Here is a 23,409-nt window from a genome sequence, read left to right as displayed (position 1 = left end):
CCAGGCACCCATGAACCAGGCGTCCAACCAAGAAGAAAATCATAGGCGGCCGTTGGCAGTAGGCCGCTCGCAGCCCATCGTGTATGTCGTGTAGTTCGGTGACCCGGATTAACGCCCCCCTGTCGATTCCTGTCGATTCCTGTATCTGGTGTCGTGCAACAATAACAAGTCCCTCATCCCACAACGTCAAACTTTTCATCCATGTCCATGTCATTGGCATGTCGCGTGTTGCTGATGGCTGCCCACCCTCGCCCAGCAGCCTCTGTCTTCACCGGCGCCTGCACCTCCTCCTTTTTCACCCGCGTCTTCCCACCCTTCGCCTCCTTCTTCACTTGTGGCTGTTCCTCTTCTTCCTCTTCTTCTCCATCCACCTCTCCCTCCGCATCCGAATCCCCCTCTTCCTCGTCCTCGCCTTCGGCCTCGTCGTCGTCGTCGTCCTCGCTCGAGTCGCCGGACCCCCCGCTCTCGCCTTCGCTTCCGGGGTCGTAGTCCTCCTCATCCTCATCCTCGTCGTCTTGCAAGTGCTGCTCGACCTCAAGCTGAGCGCGCTCGAGCTCTGTCATCCCGTTCGCATCGGCATCCCCGGCACTGCCATCCTGGCCGTCCTCGGCGCCCTTAGGACCTCTGTTCTCAGCCAGCTGGAGCTTGCCTTTCCGCTGTTCTGCCATGCTTCGATCCTGCAGGCGGTTCAGTTTGATGTAGTCGTCTATCCCGCCGTAGTCTTTCTGATCCAGCATGCCGAACTCGATTTCTTCCGTGCCTTCGCCCTCGCTCAAAAACACCTCGACGACTATGTTGAAGGTGATTTGCAGAATGTTGGTGTAGCTGATGGCTGCAATACGATCGAGAGGGATGAAGATCAAGGGCTTCTTGAAACCCCAGAGGATCCCATTTCTGAGAAAGAACAAGTAACCATCCTTGGAGCCCCTGAACCCGTTGACGTGCACGGCCTTCTCGTTGGGCCGGTGAGCTTGCTTGATCACGCTGTGGAACTTACTGGAATCAGCGGAGACAATCTCGATAGCACTGCCGGCGGCCTTGAAGTGCTTGCCAAATGCCCAATGAAGCAGAGACTTGTAGGTGTCCGACACGGCAGCCGCTGAGCCTGTCTCACTGCCACCAATGGTCCCTTCTTTGGGTGCCGATGCGGGGACCGTAAAAACCAACGGCTCGGCTGCAGGCTGGCTGGTCTTTTGAGGAAGAGTTGCGCCTCGGGGGAAGAGCACATAGTTGTGCTGCACCTGTGCCTTTTCGGGGACAGGCAAGTAAAAGGCGTATTCTGACCCAAGTTAGCATACGTCGGGCCTTGCAGCGGAGCGAAAGCCGAAAGGCCACGAACCAATGTCTCTCCAAGCATAGGTTATCCCAGGTATCGGCGCCACGGTCCCAGGGGCCCTGGCATATAAGAAGTTGGAGGTGAAGCAGAGCTCAAGCTTTTTCCTCTGTGGGGCTGATACAGAGATCTCTTTGACCTCTAGCAGAACTGCTTCGTCGGCTGCGTTGCCGGGAACAGGGGAGTTTGCCACTCCATTGGAGTGTGCCACGTCGACTCTCCGTCTCTTCTGCGCCGGTTCGTCGCTGCCATCGTGAAGCTGACTGTAGACGTGGGTCGTGATCTGGTTGAAAAGGGCAATCCTCGCTGGAGAATCTGGCAAGAGAGTCAGCCTAGCGTCTCGATGGTCCATTGCCCGTCCGTGCCGACTGACCCGCTGCCTTTTTGATGCCCTCGATGATATCAGGACGAGACTGGAATACGGCGCCGAGTCTCTGCGAATCGAGTGCAGCCGCGGCCATGGTTCTTGCTGGGAAAGCCTCAAAGCCTAGGGTGCCGGATGGATAAGCTCGTAGAGTTTTCTATGGGGAGGCTTGGACAATCTGGTCCATGCTTGCTTTGCGTACGGAGTGCGGTTCGGAAGAGACGCGACAAGGCGTCTAAGCGACGTGACGATGCGCTTAGTCATCGGCGAACTTAAAGCACTGGCTGGGCTGGCGTCGTTCCAACTTGGCCTTGCTCTTACCACTGCATTTATCTCCCGTACGAGCATCGAATTCAAGCTCGCCCCAGGCTCCAGAATGGCAGCGCCTTTCCCGAATCTGTACACCCATCGCAAGGTCGCCGAAGCGTCGGCCAAGTCGTGCGACATTTGCTATAAGCTCAGCACCTCGGTGCTCATCACGCCCGACAAGAAGGTAACAGAGAGACAGACAGGACTCCAAGTAGACGTAGGCTGCTAACACTCTCTCCAGGACTTCTTCTACGTCTGCCCCATTCACTTGAAAGACGTTTACTTTTGCACTCCAAAGATCGACGAGGATGCCGCCAAAGCCAAGAGGGAAAAAGAGCTCGCAGAGGAGACGGAGAAGCTGAAGAAGGAGTACGAGGAGCGGCATCGCAAAAAGAAAGAAAAGGAGTCCAAAGATAAGGACAAGGAGTCCAAAGAAGACGGCAAGGACAAGGGGAAGGACAAGGAAGATGGAAATGATAAAAAGGAAGACGATAGCAAGAGCAAAGACGAGGAACAGGTACGCCCTGCATACCCTAACAAACCCCCACGATGAACTCACGCTGGACAATGATGAGGCCGTAGTGACTCCTCAGGGGGAAGAGCCGCGAGTCTTTGAGCTCAAGAGGTTTGAATCGACAACCCCAACCTCGGAGGGAGACACAGCTAACCTCCATCAGCGCATTCTACAAGCAACGCATACAAAGAAAACGCCAATCCGAGGTTGCAAAGAGAGATCGCGAGCGAGCGTCGCAGCCCAATTACTTTCCCTCGGTCCCCACCGACTTGCCTCGCAAATGAACATGAACCAGCAGGGATGATGGAAAATCCGGACTGTTCCTCCTTCCCCCAGAGGCAGATAGGACCTGAAACCGAAATTCGGTCACCGCGGCAGAAGGTATGCTACCTGCAAAGTTGAATCTGGTCAAGGCCAGAGGTGGGCCAAGCTGCACCCTATTTAGCTGGCCACTATTCCGGCCGCGCAGCCCCTCAAGACTCTTGTTGCTGATGAGGCATTGAGGCTGCAGACTCGCCTCCTCGGCGCTCGTCAAGTCTGCTTGAAAGCGCCCGCAGCTCGGCGCACTGCCGGTGAGCTAGCGTTTTGCTCGCTCCAGACGCGTTGCTCCTGCTGCCTGAGAACACAAAAAGGGGGCTCAAACCGGAACGCCCGGCCCAGAGACGGCGAACATCAAACTTTTACAAAACAGTGCGTTCCCCCGAGGTGTGTGGCTTACACATATACACCTTCAAAGCGGTTGAATAGAACCTCGGGGGTCGTTGACCATCGTCGTCGTCGACATGTGTGGCTTGCACATATAAGCATTCAAAGCAATTTTGACTATCATCTACTTCCAAAACACCAGAGTGAAGGGCCTCAGACTATACGCATCTTTTCCTGGCAAGACATCGTCAATATCACTTGCTCCAAGCATCTTGTTGGACACCCGTGACGGTTTCATGTTCTCAAGAAGGAAACATGGGGCGCGCCTCTCGAAGTGCCAAGTCCAGCATCGCAGGGGCAGCTGTCTACCGCGAGCTGCGCCTCTGTCTCTATCCTCACGCCCCTGGCATCAATGAGGAATAAGTTACTGAACATGAACGGTCGGTGAGCACGAGCCTTGGGGTCTTGCCGGCGTCCATCCAAAGAGCAACCAGGCATTTTTGATTCCAACGCAGCCTTGGATCCTCTCACATACTAAGGCAAGGATCCTTTATTCCGGCCAGAGCCGTGGGCGTAACCATGATAAGCAGCCCTGAGCTATGCAGCGTCGTACGAAGGCAAGCCTGCATTCAGCCTCTGCTAGGATCAACTGATACAGGTTCCAGCGCCACCACGCATGCCACGAACCATGGTTATGGTTGTTCATGTCTTCAGGCCCAACCGTCATCCTCTCGCGCTCATCCTGACCGAGTAGATGACCGCCACTCGTCAGCCGCCGTGATGACAATATTGCCAGATTCGAGTGGCCGGCCTGTTGAAAATCTAAGAACGGTCTGCCATGGCTGCCCAGCACTTTGAAGGCGTAAATCAGCTGCGAGCGGCCGCGAGTGTTGGGTCAGATGCCCTTGGCTCGACTGTTGAGTCCTGAGGAAGGGATGCCAATTCAGACGCAGCGTTCCTCAGCTCTGGCCAAAAACCCCCACGGCCGACAGGGAGACCATTGCATAAAGCCGACGGGAAAGATTTTGGCCTTAACCCTGGCTGCCCGCCAGTAAGTTGCTTCGGCCCGGGCGGAAAAGTCCCTGAGTTGTTCAACCGGACGGCAATAGCCGGCGACGCGAAAAATACACTAGTATGCCAGTGCCTTCCGTGGTATGCATAGCATGAATGCCCGCTCATTGGAAGCCAGAGCCGGCCGCTCGTGTACCCCAGTCTGCGGCGGAAGCCATGATGCCGGAGCAATCTGCAACGAGGGGGCGTGTGCTTTAACCCCAAAGGTCAGACTGCAGGTACTATCTGCGCTCTAGGCCGCTGTCTCTCGTCCTTACCCCATGGTGATTCCCCAGCGGGGACGACCGGTTCCATTCTCCGGCGAGGTCATGGCATATGACCGTCATGATCCTCACCAGCGTCCGAGATGTGCACATTTGCCGGCTGTCCCCCGCGCACGATGCTGATGTTTGGGGGCCGAGGGCGCGTGAGGAGCTGCGTTCCAGTCCGAACCTGCCACGCTTTCGTAGAGCGAGGCCCCCCCTATCATGGAAAGAAAAGGGTGTTGGGGAGATGCAACGGCACTGCATCTCTTTGCGTCGTTTGCGGAGGATGAATATGCCAGGCCATCCTGATGACGCGCGCGAGACAGGACGCCGGAGCAAATCCGCTTGAGGCAGCCGCCGGCAGAAACGGGGGCATGGTCTTCAGATCGGCCCCGTTCTGCTGAAGCAAGCGAAATACTGCTTCTTCCGAGGATTTTCGCTCTCGCCAAGACGGCGCGCCGGAAAAGCCCATTAAGGCCCCTGGGAGCAGCTGGGTACGACCTGCCCGACCACGAGGAGGAGTCTGCCGTGCTTGTCGATGACGAACATGTCTCCCAGGAGATGAGGAAGCCGGCAGAGGTGCCCTCTCTTCACCGACGAGCAGGAGGGGCTGAAGGGGAGGGGGGCCACAGAGGCCCGGACGCCCTTCCATTGCATATGCAGTGAGATTTAAGCCGTGTGAGAGGAGGGGAGGGGGGGGGCCGCGGAGACGCTTCTGCTGACGGGGGGAGATCACCTAAGTAATAAGCTGGAATGGGGAGGAGGGCTTCCGGATCATCGCCGGGGGGTGCCGGAGGGCTGTTGTCCGAGCCTGCGATGACGGGCGTGGGGGACGAGGAAGGGGTGCTCAAGGCTCACGTCAGGGGGGACGGAGATGGGAATGCAGCGCTCAAGTCTCGTGGGCTGGATACTTGCAAGGCCTCGGGCAACTGGCACATATTCTCAAGGATTCTTGGAGAGCAGATCCCTTAAGGGGGGACAAAGATAATCAGAACTGCGAGACTCCTATCATTGTCTAGGACTCAGTCCGGAGACACATCTTGTTCGTGGCTTTTCTCCTATCCAGCCCTGTTTACCTACGCGCTCCTTGATACTCGTCTGGGGCCAATGGTCAAGCAAGCACGAGGCAGGCCAACCTCCTCCCTGGTCTTTGACTACGGGGGACAAGCCGGCCGCGGACGAGAAGGTGAAGGTGCGGAAAGGCGGGTGTTGTTCGAACCGCTCTCTTTTTCTCTTGCCAGTGAGGTACTCGCGGAAGGCAAGGGTGAAGAAGAGGGGATGCTTCTGAAACGTAGGAGCAGCAACTGAAGAGGGTCATCCCTCGGAGTGTTGACCTGGAGACCTTGGCGCTGCTGTGGAAATCCTCCCGTACAAGGGCGCCGTGTGCTCCACGGCCTCTCTCCCGCTCCGGTCCCCGTCCCCAGCGTCTCCACATGTCCGTCGCTGCCCCGTCTGCGAACATCTCGCCGAGAACGGGCGTACCGCCCGCCACCTCGACGGACAAAGCGGCGAACCTGTCTCCCGATGAACTGAAAGGAAGATCCCTTTCGTGCGTTGGGCTGTGCGTCTGGCTGGGTTTCGTGTAGGCCCGGGGGAAAAAGGCGGCGAGTCTTGCCACCGCTAGCAGCCCCCCTGCAATGCGGGCCCGGACAGGAAATGCGTTCCTCATATGCCTTTCCGAGCAGGGAGGTGGGAAAGCGCACAGCCTCAGAAACCTGGGACTTTATCCGTATCTGGTGATCGTGCCGTCACTCAGGCGCATCACGCTCACAGGGAACTGCATGTGCGCGCAACGCCGGGGCCGTCGCAGAGTGCCCCCTCGCCCGTCAGCTCGCCCCCCCCCCGTCACAGATTCCCGCCCCTCCCCGGCGGCATCCGAATCCCCATCCGCATCCTGCCGTCAACTCCCGCCATCGCCGCCGGCGCCACTACCTCCTCATCCACCCTCGCCCGCTGCAGCGACAGGCCTGGCGTGACCCAGGCGCCGCACGCGCAGCGGATGCCCTTCCAGTCGTAGCGCCCGACGCCGGCGGCGCACCGCTCGTTGGGGCACGCCAGTCGTCCGCTGAGCTGGCCCTTCTCCAGCTCGCCGCGCATCCAGCTGAGCGGCTCGACAAAGTGGTGCGGGCACGGCTGCTCCGCCGCCGCCAGCTTGGCGGGCGAGTGCGTCTGGATAAAGGGCGCCGTGGCGAGCGTGCGGCGGCACTTTTTGCAGCGGAGGTTGAAGCCGAGGGAGGGGCCCGGGAGGGTCGAGTCATGGTCGTTGCCGTGACTTTGCTGTTGCTCATCCTCGAAGCGCAACCGGCTCGGGGCCTGGCCCACGGCAACGTTCTCCTCGACTTCGCGCTTGTACGCCCACCGCTGGTAGACGGGATGCGCCTCCACGTCTTCCGGACACTCCATCTCCCACCAGAGGGCCAGCTGCTCCATGAATCCGTCGTTGGGCTCGGCCATGGGCCGCGTGCGCCGGATGAGCTCCAGTGCGGCCCTGACGGCCTCGGACGCCGTTTCCCTGCGCCCTCGTTTCTCGGATGAAGACGCGGCTCTGTCGCGAGCCGAAAGGTCGCAGGAGCCGGGGGGCACGAGGTTGGGGTCGAAGCGGCCGGGGTATCTCCAGAGCAGATACGCCACGGTCACGGCGACAGAGCGAGACTTGCCGGCGGCACAATGCACGAAGACGGCTCCGCCACCGCCCCCTTTTCTCTCATTGCCGGCGTCTTGGAGCTGCAGCGTGTCCATGCGGCCCTGTAGGGCTGCCCCGCCCTCGTCCTGGCTGCTGGCTCCGTCGGCGCCCGCCTCACCTCGCAATGCCTCGTCGATGAAGCGGACCGCGCGCGGCATCTCCACCAACAAGTCGGTGTCGTCGACGTCGTCAACATCGATGACGAGGTGACGAAACGCCTTTCCGTACTCGGTCCACGGCTCATCCTTGAAGTTCTTGAGATTGGAGTGATTGAAGTCGACAAGGGACAGAACGTGGGTGATTCCCAAGTCGCTCAACGAGTCTGATCGACGAAGAGCCCATATCCTATGCGGACGAGAAACAACAAAGAGAGGGAAAATAAGTAAAAAGTCTCTCCCCCCCCCCTCCCAGCGCGCGGATGAGTGACGCACAAAGCAAAGACAGAGATGCCAAACTCACCCGCCCAAGTAAAGCCCGTCGTGCCCTTGAATCCGGCTCAGAGCCATGTCAGCAATGTTTCACCCTCGAGTCGCAACGAGCTCTCTCTCCCTCTCTGGGTGGCGAAGCCTGATGCTCCGGCGGCTCCCCCGCGGCGCAGCGGTGGCAACGGGAAGGGGGGGGTGGGAAATTGCTCGTGACGAGGGTGCGGCGGCGATGTCGTCCACAGCGTCGGGCGCGACCGACTCGACAAGGACCGGGGGGGAGGGATCCCCGTTGACGATAAGGCACAGTGTGCAGGCAAGTAACGGCAAGGAGCAGTTCTCGTTGGGCGTTTTGCCGGTGGCTTCGCGCGTCTCGCTTCTCGGCGCCCTGACGAGCCAGTCGACTGCTCGTCCTGCTGAACTTGACGCCGAGGCACGATAACGTAGACGTCGAGGTAGTGTGACGGCAAGGAGCTGTGTTGGCTGTGTCGGTTGATTTGGTCAAAGGCCTCAATTCTCGGGCGGTCGGAGTCCCGGGCCGAGCACCGCCACATCAGGGTGCTCCAGCCACAGACATATCTTTCCTTCTGCTAGGTAAACCCCCGTCACGTGGCGTTTCGTCTCAACTTGTCATTGGATATCCTAGCGTCTTCTACGGAGTAGACAGACCAAGAACCCTTGAGCGAGGGAAATAAAACCCAAGCATAACTTGGTCGGCGAGGTACGTATCAACGAGCATATCCTCCTAAAATCAAGGCCAAGCTGCCGATGAATGCCTTCGTCACAGGACGGAACTTGGCCGTCGTTACTCGAGCATGTAGATGGCCTCATACCTGCTACTGACTGGCTGCACAGCGCCTCAATCTATCCATTTATTGGGTGGACCACTCGGGGTGTCGCCCTGTGGCAATCATCGCGACCGACATATGCACCGGCACCTCTCTGATATACTGTAGAAGCATGGATGGAATTATTGGATATGTTGCTTTTCTAACTGAGCTTGATAAGTGCCCTTCTTCTTTGGCGTAAGCCGTCGTCACCCAGTCCCGTGCCTCACTGGCTCACTTGACGTGGCGAAGCCATGCTCGACTCCTATAAATGCAGTCTTGGTGTGACATGGAGCACAACGGCGACGGGCGCCGGCGTGGCCTGACCGCCTCACCATCATCCGTCTTTTGCATCTCCTTCAGGCCCCGCGGTGGCGTGCTTCGCGACCGAAGCATGGCAGAGGCCCATGCCTCGAGCAGGGGTTGGCGGCTTCAGCCCTCCAGCCGGCTCCGCCACCAGTGCATGCACTGCTTCCAAAGGGGGTTGGGTGAATAAGCTTGACCGAAAAACCAATCAATCTCGACGTCATGGCCAATTGGATCCTCGTCCATCCCATCTGCCAGATGGGCGCTGACAATCCAAGCACTTGTTGAGAGGCTGACTTTTGCGTCCCCGTGAGGCTAGACGTGCTGCCGCTCTGTCGCCTCCGCAACGGCGCCTCGCTCTTAACCCTTGGCGCGCGAGCTCGACTCTTTGAGGCTTTCCCGTCAGCTCTCGGGCTCCACTCGTCGAAAAAAAGTCTGCGCCGTGGCCTGTAGGTCCTGCCCGTCCGTTGCTCGCCTCGCGTCGGCTGATTCTACCAGAGGCAGCTCCATCCAGGCATCCGAGTGCGCGACGATGCCATCCAAAACACCCGCAGCGGGCCTTTGCTCCGTCACCTTAAGCGGCAGCTGGCGTCAAGCCACTCTGCTCCTTGTACGAATACTTCGTACCGCGACGGCTTCTGCGAGACATGAGTCTGCACAGCCCACCGCACCCTACCTGGTATGCCGAATAGGATGCCGCCGTTCCCATGCATAGGCGGCCGTCGACCGAGGCGCGCCATGCCCCAGCCATGCTCTCGCACACTGAATCATCTGTTCCACCAACCATTTTTGCTGCATCCGATGTCGTCCGCCGATGTCGTCCGCAGATTTTTGCCACGCATAGATAATGGCAGAAGGGGACGGGACCAGCGGGAAGCTCAGAAGCCAGAGGCGAACAAAAACACAAAACACCGTGACGCGACGCATGCGATTCCATGTGCGCCCGTCCATGATGCCGCAACTCCGTAAATGAATCAAAGTGTCGTTAAATCGTTCCATCGGGCCCCAACCTGCCCTGCTACAGGTCCAAAGCATCTGCGCCGTGCCGTTGCGAACCCCAACAAAAACAAATAACAATGGAAAAACAAAAAGGAACTGCCGTGGGCTGGGGTGCTGTACCACCGAAGCTTTCATGGGCCTTGCCAGTAATACAGCATGCAGAGGCGTGTCAAGGGGCAGCGAGCCCTTTGCACGCCTTGTCCCGTGACAGATTCGTCACTCCCAACGCCTCCTCGGGGGCTCACGCGGCTCTGAGTCGCGAGTCTTCATCTCGGCGAGGGAGCTTCCTCCACCATGCATGCGTTTTCCAGCATGTTAGTCCACTTGCCGCTCGTCCCGGCGTGGCTGTGCTTCAGGTGCTGGCGGAAGTGGTCTGCCCTGTAAAACTTCTTGGCCGCGTTGCACTCTCTGAACTTGTGCACGTCTTGCAGATGTCGGATCCGCTCGTCCCAGTCATGATCCGTGGCGTGCCTCGGTACGATGCTGCCGCCTAGAGCTCCGTTCCCGGGACCATGGCCGGACCTGGAAAACTCGTCGCCGCAGTAGCCGCACGTGTCGGCCTCGCCGGGGCGGTTCGCCGAGTCGTGGAAAGCGCGGTCATAGCCCGAGAGCGCCGAGCACGACCACGAGTGGCGGCGGACGTGGAGCGAGTTTTGGTGGCGCTCGGCTTCGTTCTTATTCTTGAAGCGGTTGCCGCAGAAATAACACTCGTACTGCTTCTCAGCTTCGTGGGCGCTGGATGACGGGGTCAGCACTCAATCCTTGTGTGTCGCGGCGGCGGCAAGGGGAGCGCAGGGGGCAGCCCAATCACCGGCCGGCGTACACGTGAGCCCAAGACAGGGGGCTCGCAGTGTGGCACTCACCGGAGTTCTTCCGCACTCTCAAATTTTTTGGGCTTTTTCGGGCAGCATTCGCACATGAAGAAACCTTGGAGCTTCGAGCTGCCCGGCTTCTGCGCATCCGTCAACTTCCTCGGGCTCGCGCCAGTAGCCGCCCTGCCGTGGGTCGAGGTCCTCCCTGACATAGAGGCCCTAGGGCTGTGTGTCAAAGAGGCCGGCGTCGGGTAGGGGGAGTTGCACGAGGTCGGGGAGATGCCACCTGGCGAGGCGCCGCCTGGCGAGCGGCGGCCGTACGAGTTGGCTGGCGTGATGCTGGTGGGGGCCATTGAGACGGTGGACATGTAGGAGCTGGAGCGCGACGCCGGCGCCTGCGCCACGGACGAAGCAGGCGACGCTTGAGAAACGGCGGCGAGCCGAGCGGTCGGAGAACCGCGAGTTGTCACGTCCCTTCGGCGAAGGGCATCGCTCTGGCCAGTCACGCAATGCAGCAGGTGATCTTCGGCGGGTGGGCTCGCGGCCCTTCGCTTCTGGCCCGCCGCTGCGTATGCATCGTCGATTCGAAGCCGCCGCATCGAGGATGACTCGTCAATCTCCATGTCCTCGGCCCCCGTAAACTCGTAGCTTCCTTGCGTCGAGGTTGCGTCGTCGCTGTTGTTTCGCCTGGTCCGCCCCCTGGGCGAGCGGTCCAGATCCAACACATCGGGGTGCAGGCGATGATCCGCGGGGCTGTGGTGGTGGAAGGGAGCTGCAGACAGGGGCGATGCGGCGGAATAGATGGAGGCGTCTGACATTCGGCCGGGGGATTCAAGAATCGGGCGGCTGTGTATCGGAAGCTGGACGGGCACGTTGAGGGCAGGCGGGAGGCATGGGTCGGGGTGTCTTCGGGAGACATCGCTGATGGAGGATGTGAGCAGGGAGCGCGGCGGGGACTTGTCGAAGGTGCGGATGGGGTCGAGTTTCCGCTTGATGCTGTCGGCGTGAAGGTCGGCAGGAGTCTGGAAGTAAAATTTGGTGTGGTGCAGGCCTATGTCGGCGGGCAGCGAGTCCCGAGATCTGTTGGGCTCGACGTCAGCATGGGGAGACGAATTGGTCCTCGGGGGAAAGGGCAAGGCGTACCTCTCGGTGGAAGCATAGCTGGCGTAGCCCTCGTCGCCGCCGTTTGCGGTGTCCCTCCTCTTGAAGTGGGGTCGGTCGTCTGCGTACGAGGAGCCCATGCTGCCGTAGCCGCTGGCAAGGGAAGAGGCGTGTGTACGCAGGCGGTGGTCCTTGGAGTTTGGCGGCGGCTGCGGAGCATCGCCAACGGGTAAGTTTCGTGGAGGGGGCAGGGGCGGGGGCGCGTTGACTTTAGGCTCGGGGCCAGGTATGGAAATGGCCGGACTCCTGCCGAAACGCATCGAGTCGTGGGGAGCATGATAGTGGCCGGGCCCGGGTGCTATGATGCTCGGGAGGGTTGGAGGCGGCTCCCGATATTGTGGCGGAAATGCCATGGCGTGCGTGCCTGGCCGGCGATGGCGAAGTCGGGCTGAGTGACGGGATTGGGCTCGGGAGCTCGAGGCTTCTTGATGATTACAACGCTAGTCTCGTCATCGAGCTTGGTCGACGGGAGCAAGGCGGCTGAGTCGTCGTTTGTATTGCAGAAGCAGGCGCCTGCGTCTGACTCGGGGGAGGACAAGGCTTCGAGGAGGTGGCGAGGCTTCGGGGAATCCGTATCGTCAGAACCAAGCTGCAATGCACGCTCAAGGGCCAGCACTAAAAACGAGGTAGCGAAAAGAAGGCCGGCCAAGAAGAGAAGGAAGAAAAAATCGATACGGGACAGGGATCCCAGCAAGAAAGGGGGAAGAGGCGGAAGGACAAGGACTTGGATACAGGCAGCAGAGGAAAATGTCGTGGGCTCGACGAGGGTATAAGTGCACAACAGAGTGGTCTCGGTAGGAGACATTAGAGTTTGGCAGGAGGGCTGACGGTTTTGTTGTTCGTCGGGTGGAGAGAGACCAAGCAAGACCCAAGACGGTGACGACGCAGGTGTCGGGTGGTACAGCATGTACTCGGGCACTAGGCGCACGCCCCCAATTCCGAGAAGGCGTGCGGCTAGAGGCCAGGTACGGAATACGGAGAAGAGCTGCAATCCCTATCGTAGGCCTATCGTGGGTAATGAGCATGGGGGAAGGAGGATGGATGGGTCGTTGGCGTCGCATCATGGCCGTCTGGTTTTTCTCGCCCAGCTCGAACATGTCGACGATGTCAATGTGAACATCTCCGGCCGAGTCAACCCCTGTCTCTGTCGACAGAGGGCGAAGGCGAGAGGCGAGAAGCCGAGAGGGTCCGAGGGGGACAGGCTGTAAAGGGCGGACCACGTTGTACTGTACGGATAGGGCCTCGTCGTGGCAGGGCAAGGGAAAGGGGGGGCGTGCCGTTGACTCTTCAGCTGCAATTCGTCGCTTTACGGCCGATCCCAAGCAGCTGGGTTGGAGGCGCCACTGTTTGGTCCCGAGAGTCGTGATATCCACCCGCCGCCGTCCACCCGCCGTCCACCCGCCGTCCACCCGCCCTTTGTCATGCTCCGTTTGCCCGCTGGAAACCACGGCGGCAACGGCAACAGCGCTCGAATGGGAGGGGGTGCGTGGCGAGAGGGGAGGGGGCGTTTTTGGGGAGCAGCTTTTTGATTAGAAGAGGGGAGGGGAGAGAGAAAGGGGGTCTGTCGCCTCGAGTACGTACTCCGTACAGCACTGTACTAGGTATCCGTACCTCTGCATCTCTGGTGCTGATAGCCGCAGCCAAGAGGTCGTGCGTACCGAGTACTGTACCTGAGGTAGCGCGAACCGGGGGGCGTCTCCGTAGGGGACTGCTAATAGCGCCCACCTCGGGCGCTAGGCCATCAAGCAAGTCTCTAGGTTTCGCAGCAGATCCAGTTGTGCGTACGGAGTAAACAGAAGCCGGACAGACGTCGACGCAATTTCCTTCACCCAACCCAGCTGGTTTCGCACTGGGCATCCCTGCTCCAGCCCTTGTAACAAACACTGTTCCTACAGTACGTACGGAGTACGGCGACCCAGAACCTGTTTCCAGGATGTGTGATAGGTGAGAGAGAGCACGGCCCACGTGCTGCGTCCCGAAATCCCAAGGCGACTGTTTCGAGTCTGTGCCCAGGTAGGCTCGGTCTGGAGATGCAGAACAAGCCATTGTTCGGATAATTTGCCCGGCCCCGTCTGCACCGGTGCTTAGCTCCGCATGCCATTGGAACTGGTTCCCAAGCAGAGTCAAGTGCTTCCTCTCTCTCTCTGCCTCGCGTCCAGCGCCATAACGTAGACTAGGAAGTACCGAGGCGAGGAAACGCTATGTAATTAATACGTGGGTGAATTGTCTGGTCCAGTAGGGTTGCAGATTTCCCATCATTTCGAGGTTACCTAACCAGGCAGGCATTAAAGCTGTGGCGCCGGCCCGTTGGCTCTCGCTGGAAAGCCGGGCCGGGATTGAGCAGCGCGGTACTCGCACGAGGGGGGGGGGCGTGTAGGGCCAAGCCGGTCGAGCCACACAGCTACAGTGGTGTAGGTACTCCGTACCGGGGTACCTGGTGGGGGTTAAGTCATTTCAGTGATGAAGGTTAGCAGCCAACTCTGGTAATTTGCCTTGTATTTCGACGCCTACGGTGCACACTACTAACGCTGCTCATAGTGGTACCGTACCTACCTGTAGTAAGTACTAAGGTAGTCTCTGCAAAGTTGCCCGACCTTGGGGGGACTCGGCGCCTGCGCGGGGGCGTGACATCTTTGCTCAGCCCTCGTTCCTCGTTGACACCAACCTCGGGTGCTGGAGCGGGCGGCAGAGCAACAATAAGCGACGCTCCGGGTTCCAGACGACCAAAGCTCCCTCGCCCTCGTTTCGGCACGCGCTTGCCTCGCTTGCTGGCCAAGTCACTGTGGAGACTGGCGAGAAGCTCTCGGGTTTGGCGGGAATGCCTGGCGGGGGAATAGGGGCAATCAATCAGGCACGATGCCGTCTTGTCCTTCTTCGCCGCGACGGAGCCTTTTCCAGCCGTCTTTCCCTTGGCGCTGACTTTGCGCCAACGTCTTCCGCCTACCGCCTATCGCCTACCGCCTACCGCCTACCGCCTACCGCCTACCGCCTCTGTGCTCGCTCGCCTGCTTCCGACGATACCCTTTTTCGAGACTGCCGTGCCAAAGTGGTCATCTGACCAGCATCGTCAGTGGTGTGGCGGGACCCAACTGCTGCCATGTCCAGACAGGTTCGCCTCGCCCTGGCCCCTCACAACAGGAGCAGCCAAGGACCGTGGTCAAATTGCGTCTTGCTACCGTCCCTGCCAAGCCGTCCCTGCGACCTCAGCTCTGTGGAGCCGCAATGCTCCAGGTCGGGAGCTGGCAACGGGAGAGGAGGGCCATGGCTCGAGCCCTCGTGCTCAGTCCTTTGCTTCTGCCTTGAAGCGGTTGAAGCAGGCCAATATTTGGCAACGGCTGTCATCTTGGTCGACGCTGCGTCCAGTCTGACCCGGCAGGAATGCTGCTGGCCCACCGCTTCTACGGCATCAGCGCTTACTACACATTGGCCTAGGTGCGTCGTCTGTCAGATGGTCAGACTCTCCATCGTGATTCGGCTACCAGTACGAATGGTTGCATGGCGTCGCTCAGGGATCAATGAACCGATGGCCCGGGTTTGCCTTGCCCTACTCCGTATGCTGCCGTAAAGCTCGTCAAGGGCGGCGCCTTTGTTCAAAGGGACACCAAACTTTCCAAGCCCTTGGGCCTGTCGACTGCCAAGTATGTAAGCTGACATGGGGCGCCAGATCCCAGTCAGCCGTGTCGAGATGCCTGCCGGCGACGCAAGCACCCTCTTGCTGGCCGTTCCGCCGGCAGCATCCGGCAGGGCCAACATGACGAGACAGGGTGGCGGGAGATTGGAGCCCTTCTGACGACTGTTTCCTCGTCAGGCTGGGCTTTTGCCATGGGGACGTCAAGCTCTTCCAACGGTCAAGAGGGTGGTGCGGCGCATCCATCCATGCAAGCCACCACGCCAAGGCGGTGGTTGCCAACAACAGGTGTCACTGACTGACTCGACCCTCGTCCTTTTGGCATCCTCGTGCTGCGTCTGGGCCACGAGAGCTGAGATCTGCAGCACCTGGGCTGGCTGGCTGACTGAATAGGCTAGCCCACAATACTCAGTAGCCCACGCCGAGGCGAGCTTCCCTCGTGTAGCTCGACTTGGACCCGGGCCAATCGCTCATCCCAACCAGCAGCACAGGCCATGATCCCGTCCCGCCCAGCCAAACTTTCCTCTTTTCGTTCAAGGGCCCCCCTTTTCCTCCCCCAGTGGGGCTCCCCTTCGGACCCGAAGCAAACGACTGCTGATGCCCGTGCAGAGGCCTGCGGCAGAGGCACTGGACGCGGTGCTCGCTCACTTGTTGGCAGTAGTTGATCAATGCTCGTCGCCGCCCTCCGCTCTCGTCTGTCGGGCAGAGGCAGAGGGCGCAGGGGTCCAGACCCGACACTCCGGCCTCGGACGCGCCCGAGTCCAGAGCTCGCGAGGGTTGACTTGGCGTGTGATTGGCCGGGGTCTGCAGAGAAGGGAGGGAGAGTCGCACGACCTCCGTCTATCAGAGATGACGCAGCCAAGCAACCAGCCAAGCACCGTGCCGCAACGGTCTCGTGTCGTCAGCCCTACAGGTATTGCTGTGTGACGGCTCGGCCCCCCGATCGGGCATCGGCCTCGAGGGATGTATACATAAAAGGACGGCGCTGCGAAGCACGCACGGCCCACCAAAGCCAGGCCCGTCTGGCGGCACCATCAGAATCGAACCGCCGGCAATTGAGAGAAGCCCGAGACCACTCCGGGTCAAGAGGCCGCGGCGGGCCCACGTCGGGGCTGATGGCTAGCCTGCCGGCGATCCCGTCAGGCAACCAACCGTGGCCGGACGAGCGGATGCAGGGTCGGCAGTGAGCCGGCCATGACGTGTTCTTCCCGCTTGGCTTCCACGCGGGTTCTAGAATCTTTCTCTTTTCTACCTTTCGCTCATGCGCCAATCAATCTATAACCGGTGATTTTGAGTTTTTCCGTTTTTAATTATGCCAATTCGCACGCGCCACGACCACCAGCTCCCACTAGTCTGTTGCACAGCCGTCCAAGACACGACGAAGAAAAGATAGGGAGAGACAACTTTGGCTGCCCAAAAGGAAAGATAATCATATTTTGGAACGGAGAGGACTTTGGCCGACACCCCTCCTGGAAGCCTCACCAGTCTCACCCATCGGTGGCGCCGGTGCCAGACTGCCTGCGCGCACCCCTGCAACGGTGCAACCCGGTGGAAGCGTGCGTGCTTCGGGTTGCACAGAAAAGTCGCCCTTGATGTGCTTCTCGAGATGCGCAACCGCTGACGGCACGGCACATCTCCGGTATAAACTGTGAAGGAGGGCGCAAGGTGGGCGGGAGAGCCGTCCGGGTCCATCCCTGCGCGCGCTCTCTCATTTGCTCTCCATAACCCCTAGCCAGGCATGGCAACATCGAACCATATCTGCTGGCCTTGCCGTCCGGCGTCTTCCCGTTCTCGTGCGGTCTTGACCAACCGTCTTTCTATTTTGCTCGTCGGTGGCGGTCTCGATTTCTGAATGGCCGGCTGTGACTTTTCCCAATGGCTGGACGACTGCAGTGCGGATACACCAGGAGGCGGCATGTCGCCCTTCCATCACTGCGCGTTGCGTGCTGTGCGACTACGTATTGCGGTGTCTCCACAGACCGGGAGACTGGGAGAGTCTCAAAGTCTCCACCCTCAAGGTTCATAGACATGCCTGGGCCGGTCTACGAGCATGCCATGTTCTAGCGTTGGAAACACAATAGTGGGAGAGGAAGCGGGAAAGGAAACAGGTCGGTCCCACCCTCCGATGTTTTATTGTACTGGGCAAGATGCTGCCCACTCCGCTCGGGTGGGCAGACCGGAGTGTTTGGGAGACGGTATATCGGCGATGTGATGATCGGTGCACACAGTTGGAGAATGACAAGTCAAGAGGCATGTTTTGAGGGGCAATACAGCATGCACAATGCATCTTTTCCCCCTCCTACAGCATCTATATCTTTACAGGGTCCAATATTCGTCATCTTGAATCCAAATGTAAGGGGTGGAGGAGCACGGTTGAGGCGGGCGAGGGAAGCAATGCACGAAGGAACTTGCATATTCGCATACATATACACCATTCAGGAAGCCCAGTAGGGTTCGGTACGGTGGGAGCATAACGAGCGTCTCCTATTACTCTTTACCGCCCTACCGGGCTGGAGCCTGTCCCCGTTCCGCCTTGTTTCGCAGCAGCAGGAACCTCATCCGTGTCCTCATTTCTCATATTTTTCTTATGCTTCATCGTCATTCTTTTCGCCACACCCATGTCTCGAATTATCTTGGCTGGTGAGTGCAAGGAAGGGCGTGGCGGGACGCGTGCGGTATTCCGTCCGGGCTGCAACCTCGCGGCACCGATCGCTCAAAGTTGCGGGGCGCTGCGGAGAGACCGCGGCAGGCAGGGCAAGGCTCATGCGAGATCTAGATTCTCGTCGGTACCAATGCACGGGAGTCTTTGTGCAGTGTTTTGACCGGGGGGGTGGTGGGAAGGGTGCATCCCGGCCACCAGTGACTCCCGTATGCCAAACCTATGCATTTCTGGGCAACCTATTCGTGTGTACGGAGTATAGACACTGCGCTCCATATCCCAACTTGTATGCAGGCAGGCGGCGTGCAGGACGAGAATAGTCAAAGTTGACGAGGGAACAGGTAGGACATCGGCGCACGCCGTGTTTCAACCTCAGGCTTGCATGCTCTCTTGGCTCGAAGACGAGATGAGAGAATGCTTTGCGTCGCACGCACGCATCCGTGCAAGTACACACATGTAACTCGGATACATATACAGCGTCGTCGGAATCGAGCCCAAGCGTCGCTGAGCAATGACATGCTCATGTGCGTTGAGTGTTTGGCCCGGGCCGTCGGACAAGCCTCGAGCTATGGAATGCGCAACAGCCGCCTCCACAAAGCCCAGGGACCGCCAACTTTTGGCTCGAAAGCCACGTACTGCCTCCAACAGACCCGGCAGGCAAGTCACTTGTCTTTCCCCGGGCTCCTCCGCACGTGTAATGAGGCTGCCACTCGGCTCGCCGCATGGCAGCCGCTTGAGCACGCCATACTCGACGCCGGCCAACCAGCGGCCGGGGCGAATCAAACATGGCGTTGGAAACGCATCTCGGTTTCGGTGTCGGATTCTATTAGGCGACTCACTTCGATATCGGCCAACAAGCCCGGGTCCCACTCTGCCGGGAAGAGTCGGGGTTTCCATATTGGCTCGCGCAATTGCGGATCATCCATGCATGTAATACGGCGAGCGTCGTGTATAGACAGACGGCAGAGAGAGGGGCGTCGGTCAAGTAAAAGACCGACTTCTTGCTTCCTGTTGATGGCCAAGGACAGGGCTAATGGCGTGCAGGTATGTGAAGTGGTGAAGCATCGCACTTCTGCAACGGACCGCCCTGCATCCAGGGGCTCGAGTGGCCAAGCAGAAAGAATGCTGCCTCGCCGGGCCTCGTCCTCCCTGCCCATGGGGTCCCGGCGACGCAAGGCACGCACGCACCCGCTCCGAGGGCGCGCCCAGATGTTATTTGCAGCAGGGCCCATCTCATCTAGATGCAGGGCGTCGTCTGTGCCGCCCACTCGCCGGCAAAGTATTTTCGTCACTGCCTGGCTGGGCTTTGGCGAATCGGCAGTTGAATGGCTGCCTGCCTGGCCGATGCATCTCGCACGATGCCATGTATCATGGGACAGCCAGGGCGTTGCTTTGCTCCCTCTTTGCCGCCCCAAGCGACGCCCCTTCGAAGACATGACCATCTATGCACACAAACAGGTCGACGCTCGGGGCAACATGCAGCGTGTAGTTTAATTGGTCTGAACCCGACGGCGGGCCGGGGACCACCCAATCAACGACCCCAGCCGGACTCCGGGGTTCGGGATGCCGCCGGGTGGGCTGGGGCCAAAGCCCGGAGGGCGCCGCTAGCACTGGATTGTCATTACACAGTCCACCCCCCTCCCCCTCTTTTCCCCCGCGCCCCGTCGTTGGCACATCATCCACAGCAAGTCGAGTTCGCCGAATGCTTTAGGGTAGGTGGCGAGTAACGAAGGACACTAACTATGTATGTATCTCAGCCCAGGCATGCTGAGTGTGTATGTATGCCGGCCGGGGGCGCAAGATGCGGGGACACTGTCGAGTGTCGTCTCGAGGAGGGGAGGCCACGAGGTGAACCTGCATTCAGCGCCGTCGCATCGGCCGAGAGAGCCGCCTGCTGCTGTACCGACGAGTCCGACGCTTGGCAGCCTCGGCCAAGATCTCGACCTTGGGAGGCTGTGCGGCGGCGGCGGCTCCGCGCCTTGGTCCAACTTGTCCAGCCTATTTCTGGCGGCTCCAAGATGCGTCCCGGAAAGGGGGGACGATGTCTTGGGCAGCAGGGGGGGGGGGGGCAACCTGGTCCGGACGTGTCTCGCTCGTCCTCTCACACACACACTCACACACACACACACACCTACAGTACTTTTCTCGCACGCAAATCTCCACGCCCTCCCCCCTCCAGAGTTCATGTACCCGGGGGAAGGGAGGAGGCCGGTCAATAAAGAAAGCAGCGTCAGCGTCTAGTATCAAGGCCAACCCTGTTGTTGATCGCCGCGGGGGCAATTTTCCCTCGTCTCTGCCGACCTTGACCTCGCGAGCCCCACTCCCCCTTTCAGGCAGCCAAGTGCTTTCGCCGGACGACATGGGAGAGCCCGGGCCCGGGTGACGACCGAGCCTTCCGGCCAGACGGAGAGTGTTGCTCACTCGCCTGCGCACGAGTGGCCCCCGGTGGGAGCCTGAGGAATCGGGCCGCAGCTCCCGCAGCGCCGCCGCCGCCTCGGCCGGACATATTACCACAACGAGAAGGATGACCCCGTGAGCCCCGTCGTCCACGTGCGTTGCCACCTTTTACCTTTTTTTTTCCATTTTTTTTTTCATGTATGTACAGCATGTATTCATTCCGGGCCCACGGACTAGGGGGGTAGGGGGGCGTGGGGAGTGTGGCAGAGAATGTGAGAGAGAGAGCAGCAGCTATCCTGCCTCGTGGGCAGCTTGGCAGAGAGGGCGGGCATGTAAGACGTGGATGCTGATGCTCAAACGCAGAAAGCTGTGCGAACCATGTTCATGCCGTGCCTGCCGCATATTGGTGTGAGGGCTCGATTCCGACGCGCACACATACACATGAGACGGACATAAACGGGTTTGTCCTGTACACCCTCTTATTATCCCACACTGAACGCCCGAGCCCCCGCTGGTTCCGCGTCAGCCTAATTTGCCCCGTTGTTGGCCCCAAGTCATGGCCAGAGAAGGTGATGAACGAGTGTTGAGTTGACGCGATTTACACCCAAGGACGGCCGGTGTCGCGGGCAATCAGTACGCCGTCGTGCGACGCCCCGCGAACTTGGCGGGGATTGAGCCTCCGGGAAAAGCTGACACGGACATGGTCTCACGAGGCTACTGTGTGATGGCGTTGACAGCTCAGCGACACGCCGGCCCGGCCTAGGTAGTAGGTCTGACGCCGCCCACATCCGCGGACGACTGAATGCCCCATGGATGCGTGCTGTGCACTTCCATGACAGCAAAACACGAGGCGCTTGCTTTGGGCGAAGAAGACATATGACATGTCAGCCGGGGCTATGGAGATATAGGCAGTTGAGAGGCACTTTGGAGCATAGCGGCATGCCTTGCCCAGCCCTACGGCCGGGCCCCAAAGAAAACAGGGCTGAGAGTCTGGGACGGGGAAAGGACCAGAAAAAGGAAAAGCGCCCAGGGCAGGCGGCGGACAGGGAGGGTGTGCCACCATTTCCAGGTGACGAGTGCGGAATAAGCACCTCGTTTTGTGACGGGACGCCGGAAATCTTTCCACACTGACGAAAAAAACAAAACATGAGGCGGCGCGGAAGAGGCGTGGCTTTGTGCGGCTGACTCTCGAGACTATGGATGTGCAAGCCCGCGCCGTTTCTGCGAGTCGACGACGGGAGGGAGGAAAACATGGCGGTGAGATCCTGCAGATCGCCCGGACCTCTGCATCGGCCATCCCTCACCTATCGGCGAGGGCGGGTCCTGACGCATACGAGCGCGCCCTTTTTCATTGTCCTTGCCTCCATGTACAATGCCACGTATTTACGGGTTCTCGAGCCTTTCCTTGTCCGGAGCCGATACACGAGACAAATGAAGGGGCTGGAGGAACTCCCCCCTTTATTAAGCTTGTATATCCAGCCTTGTCCATTCCTTTTGCCGGCTATAGGAGCGAAGGCTCCCCTTTCGGAGAGGGGCATATCGAGAGACAGGTCTCGGACGACCTCTCCAGGGTGAGTCGTCCTGGGGTCTGCCACAGTTGGAGCTACTTACTGACTAGTTGTCGTGTCAAGGAAATCTGCGACAGACGATTCATGGTTGAAAACAGCCCAGTCGAACCGCAGGAATAGAACGCCAAGGGTGTCGTACACGTATACAGTAAGCGCCCTCTGCCCCGTCTGTTTCTCGCACATTGTCTTGTACTAGGAGTCATGTTTTCGAAAGGCGCGAGGTTGCTTGGACGCTAAAAGTATCAATATAGGCTCCCCGTCCGTTTACTTGGTGGTGGAGGATGGAACGGAATAGATTCACGCCTTGGTCAGGGCGTAGATTCACACGTGGATGGGGCATGCTTGCATATATCTGATACCTGTCTGACAGGCGTGAGTATGCCGTGCGGCGGAACATGAGCGGTTGCAGAATTGAACACCGGTGTCTGTGTCTCTTATTCAGGACCAACTTGACCAGCCTGAGGCGGGATTTTATTTGCTACTTATGAGTAACTAGGCCGAGCCTCTCTCGCGCCCTCTCTCTTTGCTTCGTGTCTCTCCACACTTGCATTCGCACCCTCCCCCTCGTCCAGATTTCTTAGGGCAGGCCATGTGCCGTCCGCCATTGCAAGACGCGATATTACCTGGACCGGGGGGGGGTGGGGGGGTTGTTTTTGGTTCAGTGTGCCCGGTCAAAGACCCAACATTGGCAGCCTGGCAATAGCCCTACTTCCGGAACACGCTTCGTACACAAGGAGGACAAAGCCCGTATCTCCAAGCGGGAGGTTTCGTTCCTGTGTGTGTGCAGTCATAGTCGGGAGGTTGTTCCGAGCGTCTTCCCTCCCCTGCTTTACTTCACCGGCGGCGACATCGCGGGCCGATTCAAAAGCACAAGGGTGGGTTGGTGTTGGACAGGCAGCAAAGTACTTGCTCTTCCATCATGACATGGTCTTTGCATGTCTGGTTGGGTTTTTTTTTTCAAAGCGCCCCGGCATGGCTCGGCTGGAACTGCAGAAATATTCATGCGGCGGTAGGTTTTGTGCAGATCAGGCAGCCGCGGCGATGTAACCGCATGGATCTTTGTCAAAGCAAGCCGGCAAGTTCGAATCGCCACCCGCCCGATTGTGCCTGTTGTACGGGTACCAAAGCAATGATTTTGCGTGGTTGAGGGATAAGGGGGAGGGAGGTTGGTCAGGAATGGAAATTTTCCAGAAGGCGCCGAGAAGAGTTCTAGAAGCTGCTGCTGTGCCGCCTAACGCCATTGCAGGTGGCCCAATCAGGAACAGGGAGGGGAGGGGTGTGGCTGGCGGAGAGGGCTGTACCCTAGACCTCGTCCCTTGTACTCCATATAGTCACTGCCAAGAGGCACCAATATTCTCGAGTCCATATCGCCACCCCTCTACTCTCTCCTCTCTCCCACCAAAGATCGACGACAGCGGACAAGATGCCGACACTATTGAGCAAGAACACCCTCGGTCTCACCAGCC

At 59.3% G+C, this 23,409-nt stretch overlaps 4 protein-coding genes across 4 annotated transcripts; 1 reads left to right on the top strand and 3 right to left on the bottom strand.

Moving 5' to 3' along the window:
• Positions 1 to 173: 173 nt before the first annotated feature.
• Positions 174 to 1,794, bottom strand: HRG_00433 (histone chaperone; the record flags this gene model as incomplete). The annotated part of the gene is made up of 4 exons (XM_044858904.1): positions 174 to 832; positions 914 to 1,279; positions 1,340 to 1,648; positions 1,707 to 1,794. The coding sequence occupies 4 exons, from the start codon at positions 1,792 to 1,794 to the stop codon at positions 174 to 176; spliced, it is 1,422 nt and encodes a 473-aa protein (XP_044725304.1).
• Positions 1,795 to 2,073: 279 nt separating this feature from the next.
• Positions 2,074 to 2,804, top strand: HRG_00432 (AAA-ATPase vps4-associated protein 1 domain-containing protein; the record flags this gene model as incomplete). Its single annotated transcript, XM_044858903.1, has 4 exons — positions 2,074 to 2,190; positions 2,248 to 2,523; positions 2,600 to 2,631; positions 2,684 to 2,804. The coding sequence occupies 4 exons, from the start codon at positions 2,074 to 2,076 to the stop codon at positions 2,802 to 2,804; spliced, it is 546 nt and encodes a 181-aa protein (XP_044725303.1).
• Positions 2,805 to 6,326: 3,522 nt separating this feature from the next.
• On the bottom strand, positions 6,327 to 7,670 carry HRG_00431 (dual specificity phosphatase, catalytic domain-containing protein; the record flags this gene model as incomplete). Its single annotated transcript, XM_044858902.1, has 2 exons — positions 6,327 to 7,509; positions 7,624 to 7,670. 2 exons carry the CDS (start codon positions 7,668 to 7,670, stop codon positions 6,327 to 6,329), a joined length of 1,230 nt encoding a protein of 409 aa, XP_044725302.1.
• A 2,314-nt stretch (positions 7,671 to 9,984) lies between these two features.
• HRG_00430 (uncharacterized protein) lies at positions 9,985 to 12,044 on the bottom strand (the record flags this gene model as incomplete). Its single annotated transcript, XM_044858901.1, has 4 exons — positions 9,985 to 10,189; positions 10,241 to 10,453; positions 10,582 to 11,610; positions 11,674 to 12,044. 4 exons carry the CDS (start codon positions 12,042 to 12,044, stop codon positions 9,985 to 9,987), a joined length of 1,818 nt encoding a protein of 605 aa, XP_044725301.1.
• Between the last annotated feature and the right edge of the window lie 11,365 nt (positions 12,045 to 23,409).

Source organism: Hirsutella rhossiliensis (assembly GCF_020360975.1).
Source record: "Hirsutella rhossiliensis strain HR02 chromosome Unknown scaffold00001, whole genome shotgun sequence".
Classification (NCBI taxonomy): domain Eukaryota; kingdom Fungi; phylum Ascomycota; class Sordariomycetes; order Hypocreales; family Ophiocordycipitaceae; genus Hirsutella; species Hirsutella rhossiliensis.
The sequence above is the reverse complement of the archived record's forward strand: the minus strand, read 5'-3'. Positions and strand labels throughout refer to the sequence as shown.